Source organism: Octodon degus, unplaced genomic scaffold (assembly GCF_000260255.1).
Source record: "Octodon degus isolate 3935 unplaced genomic scaffold, OctDeg1.0 scaffold00151, whole genome shotgun sequence".
NCBI lineage: Eukaryota > Metazoa > Chordata > Mammalia > Rodentia > Octodontidae > Octodon > Octodon degus.
The window spans coordinates 730,080-737,067 of record NW_004524727.1 but is presented as its reverse complement, the minus strand read 5'-3'; the positions used below and the strand labels follow the sequence as shown (position 1 = coordinate 737,067).

Below are 6,988 nucleotides of genomic sequence, written 5' to 3'. Positions count from 1 at the left end.
GTGTGTGGCCAGCTCAGCCCACCAGGGGGCAGGGCTGGCTGGCATGTGGTGCTGGGGGATTGAACCGCAGTCCCTGATGCTTTGCTAAGCTAGTTCCAAGTAGGTGCTTTAGACCACTGAGCCATCTCTCCAGCCCCTAGTATTAGATTAATTCAATTCCATCCTCTAGAAAATCAAGTCTCCCCTCCCTAGCAAAACAAATGGTCCACTGAGAGCAAAAATCCCCTGGGGACTAGGTTTTCTGGAGGCCATGGGTCTGACCCACCAGTGAGTAGCTCAGAACGCACTGCCAGCCACAGTGCAGACCTGGCCTATCTTATGCCTTACCTCACACATCTGAAGCTGGAAGAAGCGCCGTTCCTTTTCCATCTCTTCAGCAATTTCAGCCCCACTTATTTCAGTGCGAATCATTCCATGGAGCTTGGCATGTTCCTTCTTCTCCTTTTCTATTTTGGTTCTAGGGGTGGGAGACACAGAGAAGCAAGGATAATCAAGAGGCCCCTTGGGGCAGTACCATGCATGGGACAGTCTCTAGCCACCCCAGACCGAGTTGCTGCAACCAGCGTTTGCCACGCGTTTTGGGGCTTGACGGCTGTGGATGTTGGTAGGAAGCCATGCATGGCAACAGTGGTAACTCCAGGGAAAAGGTTGGCACTGTTTCCTGTCTTTCACCTCACGGAAGAGTCAGGAAGCCACTGGCCTACATCTTCCCTGAAGTGTGGCAGAATTCTTTGGGGAATCTACTGGGTCCTGGACTTAGTTTTGATTACTATCTCTATTTTATTGCCTGTTATTGGTCTGTTCAGGGTTTTTATATCTTCTTCGTTCAATTTTGGTAATTCGTATATATCTAGGTAGTTCTCTATCAGAATATACAATTTCAAAGTAGTATCTTTAAATCCACTGGATTTTGGGGGCAGTTTCTGCTGCAATTTCACCTTCTTCATTTTTAATTATATTGTTGTTTTTTTGTGTGGTACCAGGGATTGAACTCAGGACCTTGCATTTGCCAGCTAAGTGCTTATTTTACTGAGTCATCTCTCCAACCCCCAAATTTGAGAAGGAGGTTTTTTTTGTTTGTTTTTTGTCTACTTCAGGGTGCCTTAAAAAACCTGCAGGTCTGGTAAAGCTTCTGGAGCTGGGAATTGAACTGCAGTCCTATGTGCTTGCCTGCATTTACCCACGAGGCGCTTTAAACAACTGAGCTATCTGGCAAAGCCTCTAATTAAATTAAGATAGGCTTTTTTTCTTTCCTTTCTTGGTAAGTTTGGCTAAGGACTTATTAATCTTGTTTATCTTTTCAAACAACTAACTGTGATTCACTGATCCTTTGCAGTTTTTTAAATAATTGTTTTCCTTCTATTAATTTTAGATTTAGATTACTGTTCTTCTGGGATGATGAAGTGAATCACTGGGTCATTTATCTGGGATGGTGCTATTCTTTTAATGTGGGCATTAACTTCGCTCTCAAGAGTTGTCTTCATGGTATCCCCTAAAGACCTTCACTGTAGGGGACTAGCACACCTCCTGGTCTCGTTTTCCCATTTGTGAAGTGGGAATGCCAGCCAGAGACTCAGGACATGAAAGGGCAGGATAAGGCAGGGCTCCTCTCTGCATGAGCAGACCTTTAAGGTCCCTGGCTTTAACACCCCCCTCACCCCCAGTCCAACACAGGAATGCGCCCCATCCATGAAACTCCGCCCTCTTGTCCAAGCATCCTGTAACATAGATACACTATGCCAGGGACAGAATGAGTATCAAAGGTTTAGTACATACTAGCTTGAGCTTTGTGACCCTTTCCTACTGAAAAGATACCCAAGGCTGGTTTTCAAAGAGGAGTTAAACACTGAAGAGTCATCTCAAATGACGTCCTTCCTAACACCTCTCTCCTTACCAGATGGCTTCAAATGAGAGCTATTTCCATTCAGAAAGTCACCAATCCCCAAAGCAGAGTTTATAAAGTAAACATGAGTTATTTAAGAATACTTTCTGTTCTAACAGCATTTAAAATAACTAAAAGCCTTAATCCCATCACTACTAACTCAGTTCTTCTAGCTCCAGCTCCACCCCCGAGATGAGAAACTGCAGGAAATGTTCGGATAACAGCCTTCAGCCAGCTGGGAGCAAGCTTATCCATATTTGAGAGTCAACTGTGCCTGTTCTTCAGAACTATGCCGTTCTTTTCTGGCAGATGAAGCCATCAGACAGGTGTTGCAAAATCTTTCTAAAACCGAGGGAGTTGGTATTTCAGAGAAAGACAGTCCCAAAGCTAAAAGCAGATGGCTTTCACAAATCACCAAGACAAAAGTCTGAAGACAACACTGCTGTCATGAATGGTAATAAAATGGAGAAATTGTCTAAAACAAGAAAAAAACAAAAACAAACCCACCACCTGAGACAAACTGGCCTTGACTTCTGCTATGGTTTCTATGTAGATGCCCCCAGAGCAGCCTTATGTGCTCAGAAGAGAACTCTGGGGAGGTGATGGGCTCACAGGTCAGTGCACTGGCCCACCAGTGACTCTACGGCTACATGTGATGCTGGAGGTGGAGCCAAAGGAGGAGGTCACTAGGGGCATGACCTGGAAAGGTTCATTTCCCTGCTCTTCCCTTTTCTCTCCTTCTTGTCCTAGTGAGGTGGGCAGCATTCCTCCATCAGGCTCCTGTGCCTTGCAGTCTGCCTTGGAGTGGCTTACCATGGATTGAAACCTGAGCCAAAATAAGCCTTTCCACCTTTAAATTGTAGGTATAGAGTATTGCTAGGAAGCTTACTAATCCAACTTACTTTCATAAACTTTCTTGAACATTACATTCTGTAACCACTATGATTCCAAAGGAAAAAGGAACTGAGAGAAAGAAGCCACCATATTTGGATATAGCCACCAGGTACAGAAGCACCTGTCCTCATAGCAACCACAGTGACACAGCTTTAGGTAAATCCTTCCTGGGATTAAGGTTTACACACACAATCCCTTTATGCAATCAAAGTTAGATTTAAAGTTGAAATCTCAAATTACTGTGCTGACATTCAGTTAAAAAATGAAATACTCACATTTTTGTTTCATAGTCCTTCCAAGCTTTGTCAAAGGGCTTTTTCAAATCCTGTAAACAGAGGCAGTAATTAAGCAGGACTAATCATTAACCTGTATAAGATAAATTTCCTTATCCTTAGGCTGGTCCTGAATGGGCATTGACATGTAATAAATAGTATATAAAAATGATATATAGAATCCCATGGAAAATAAACAACCCTTAGCACAGGCTTTAACTTAGATAAGTGGAGCCTTTCTCTGTCTGTCTGTGTCTCTCTCTCCCTATCACTCTCTCTTTTGTCACAGGGTTTCCTTACATAGACCAGGCCACACTCAATCAAATTCACAGTTAGTCTTGGCCTCAGCCTTTCTAGTGCTGGGATTATAGAATATTTATTTGAGAATATAACAAATGTACAAGAAAGTAGAGAGACCTAGATAATGTGCTAACCATCTAGTTATAAATACTTCAGTTTATCTCTCTACATGAAACAGGTTCTGAATGGATCTGTTCGGTGCCCATATTCTAATTTGAGCCCAACAGTCACAATCAAAGAGCCACCACAATATCCTAGAGCTTTTGTGTGTCTTCCTTTTTCTGGTATTTAGGATTTCAAACTCTCACAAAGCCTGGCTCCAAAAATTACTAATCCACTCAAAGTCCTATCACTGGTTCCCACATAGCTACTCTCACTTGAAGAGGGTTCTTCCAGAAGTGTGAAACCTTCTTTTTCTGGCTTTTCAAGCTGGCCTACCCACTCCTGCCCTCCATTCCCACAGCTGGAGCACATGCCCACTCTGCGCCTGCCCCTCCTTTGCCTGGCACCCTTCCCACTGGGTTTTTGGATGACCTCAGGGAGACAGGGCAATGCTCTTTGGAGTACTGTCAGTTCTTTCCTGGCACACTCCAGGATGGGGAAGGTGGGGCTTCCATGTGTGTGCCCAGATAAGACCCCTCCAGCCAGGCTGCTCCTTCCCCCGCCACCATGGTGTGGTCGAGGTCCCAGTCTGTGTGCTCCTGTGTGGGGGGTCAGGCTTATCCTGAATGGAATGCTCTGAGAAGCCTGACTTTCCCAAAAGGAAAACCATCCTTGACAGCACCCTCTCTCCACTGGAAACCCTCCTTCTCCCAGGATTCTCCTGCTCAGCTGAGGGGCCAGGTTTCTTTAATCTGCCCTTCTGCCCTGTCTCACCCCTTAGGATGTTCTCAGCCCCAACAGCACAACCAAAAAGGCCAAGAGTCACCACCATTCAGGCGAAAAAGCAGTGTCAACATGTACATCAAAGGAAACAGAGAGGGTGAAAACCCTTTTGTGGCCCCAGGAAGGATATGCTGGTGTGGAAGCCACTGAAAGGCTGTGACTTGGGGTAACCCAGAAGTACCCATGAGCAGGATTGTAGAGTCTCACCCCTTTGACTCCTTTCAGGTCGCCTTTCAGCAAACTGTCCAAAGGGAAGGAGATTATGTTGTTCATATTCTGAATCTAAAAAACAAGAAAGAAATCTTTCATTTCCATTTGAATCTAAAGTAAGAGTAGCAAGCATGTGGGACATTTGGTAATGATTAACCTTCACTTAAAACCTGGCTGGCACAACAAAAAAAGCAGCCTTGCTTAGCCCTACCTTCTTCCTGGCAATTTCTTTTCACACATGGTAGGTAGCTGCTGAAGGCACTAGAGCGGTAGTTTCCATAGTAACAATCTTACCCCGTTAAGCTATGAAGTTTGTGAAAAGACAATCACTGTAATAGAGAAAAAAACATCTGAAAACGATCAATGATGGAACCACTTTCAAGAAAACATCACTTCCACTATTACCCACCTATTATCTTGTTTTAAAATTGTTTTTTCTCTTTAAGATAAAAAAGAAAAAAGGAAAAGAAAACATTACATCCTATTCCGCTCCCTGCCTCAGCACTGCTGAGCTGTGGGGAGCCCAGACGCTGCTCTCCACAGAAGGTGCCCGACATGGAGACAGGATGAAGGCGGCGTGAGGACTTCTCACTGCTGGGAAGGCACGTGAGTAACTGCTGGGTGTGAGAGAAGACACCAGTGCAAGGGCAAGGGTGTGTGAGAGGGGTGTGAGTGCAGGTGTGGGGTATATGGGTGTGGACCAGGAGCAAAGGCACTGAGAGTGGGTGAAAGGGACAGGAAAAAGGCAGCAGCAGAGCCTTGGTGCCCTCTTTTCTTGCTCTCCCTGGATCAAGAAGATGAGAAAAGCTAGTTCATGTTTTCAGTGTTAATCAGGTGGATCCCAATGCTCCTGGCACATTTGGGCACACTTGGAGGGCAGCAGGGGAAGCACTGGCAGATCAAATGTAAGTAACTGGAAGCTGGAAAGCCCCAGCCTGGAAGAACCTCCAGGCACAAGCCTGGTCCTGGGCCTCACAAGATTCCCCATGGAGGAATGAACTCCAGACACCTTTCTGTGCCTGACCCTGGCCCAGAACAGGAGCGGCAAGAGAGAGGGCTCCAGAACCACCCCTCACTCTCACCCTCCAGTACAGGAAACTGGTTTTTGGCACCACTGTTGTAAATAAGCTCTGGCAGCATGGGAGGTGATTTCAGATACAGCTCTGCACGTGAAACTTCTAGAGACAAAAACACTCAAAAATGTTATTGCAATGTGTGGTGACACTGGCGGCAGCAGCAGCAGGTCCTGCCAAGTAAGTGACCTATGAATGACTGTCTTTGCAGAAATAGGTTTTCCAGTAACGTTTACTTCAGGACAAACAGCTCAATGTTGTTGTGTGCCCTGACACTCCTCCAAGGCACCGTGCCATCTGCTGCAACTTGCAGGGATCGTCGGCCCTCAGAGTTAAACCTTAAGCATGAAAGGCCTGGTTGAAGGTGAGATCTGTGGATGATAGGAAGTGACTGGTGACAAATCATAAGCCTGAGCTATGACTCACCTCCGCATGGAGGCACACCTGGCTCTCCACTGAGCTTGAGCAGGAGGGCCCTGTGGGAATCCCTCATCTCTGCATGCCCCTTACCTCTTGTTCCACACTTGCCTCCCAGAGGCGCCCCCTGGCCACAGCTCTGCCCACCTGGCTCCTGGCATCCTCCCCCTGTGCTGTCCCTTGCTGTCCTCACAGTGCATTCCCTGGACACCTGCTCTGTGCCCAAGCCACACCTCCTCCTAGTCAACCAGCTGCCGAGTCCTTGCCACCTTCCAGGCCCTTCCAAAACACCTCTCCATGCCATTTGCACATCCTGGGCCTCAGCAGGTACCTCCCTGCCCCTTCTATGGACAGAGGCTACAGAGGTCCTGCTCCAGAGTTCTGCCGCCCTGATCCCACCAGACTCACCAGCAAATACTGGGCTTCTTGCTTTCTGCATTAAGAGTGTCACAGTCTACTCTTACCTGCTACTTTTCACCTTCACCTTCTGCCTACTGAACTCTCCTCCCCTGATCCAGCTTTTGATCCCAACTTGCCCCTAGCTGAAATGTGCTCCCTTGTCTTCACTGTCTGAGCCCCCACCCACAGGAATTATTCAGATGTCACCTTTTCCATGAAGCAGCCCTATCTCCTTCACAAAGTGATCTCTATCTCCCAACACCCCCACTCTCCCCTTTTGTTTTGTCAAGTACTTGGTGACTCTCCCTGTGACTCCCTTATCACCTTCGTACTGCGCAACCTGAAAAACAGTGTCCACCTCCACCACACAGCCCAGCGCTCCAAGTGAGCAAAGGAGCCTTGGCAATGCTCCCAAGCCACTGGTGGAGTAAAGCAGTACAAGCCGGCAATTTCTGAAGCTTCTATTACCTGAGAGACACACTTGGCAGGGGGTTCCAATAGAGTACTACCAATACCTTCAAACCCAACTCAGTATGAAAGACACATACATGTGTCAATTCATCAATTCATTTGTCACAAAATTACTGACAAAATCACTAGTTATATGCATAAAGGCAGATAAAACACAATGAGCCCTACCACCACCAGCAGAGGAT

General features: G+C 46.6%; 1 protein-coding gene across 3 annotated transcripts in view; it reads right to left on the bottom strand.

The window, feature by feature from the left end:
- Asap2 (ArfGAP with SH3 domain, ankyrin repeat and PH domain 2) overlaps window positions 1–6,988 on the bottom strand; it is a 153,978-nt gene that overhangs the window by 55,223 nt on the left and 91,767 nt on the right. For all 3 annotated transcript variants that reach the window (XM_023702400.1, XM_004642314.2, XM_023702401.1), the window contains exons 4-6: window positions 4,441–4,515; window positions 3,052–3,101; window positions 328–457 (exon numbers count right to left, since the gene is read on the bottom strand). In XM_023702400.1, the coding sequence (XP_023558168.1) occupies window positions 328–457; window positions 3,052–3,101; window positions 4,441–4,515 (255 nt within the window). The remainder of the gene's footprint in view (window positions 1–327; window positions 458–3,051; window positions 3,102–4,440; window positions 4,516–6,988) is intronic.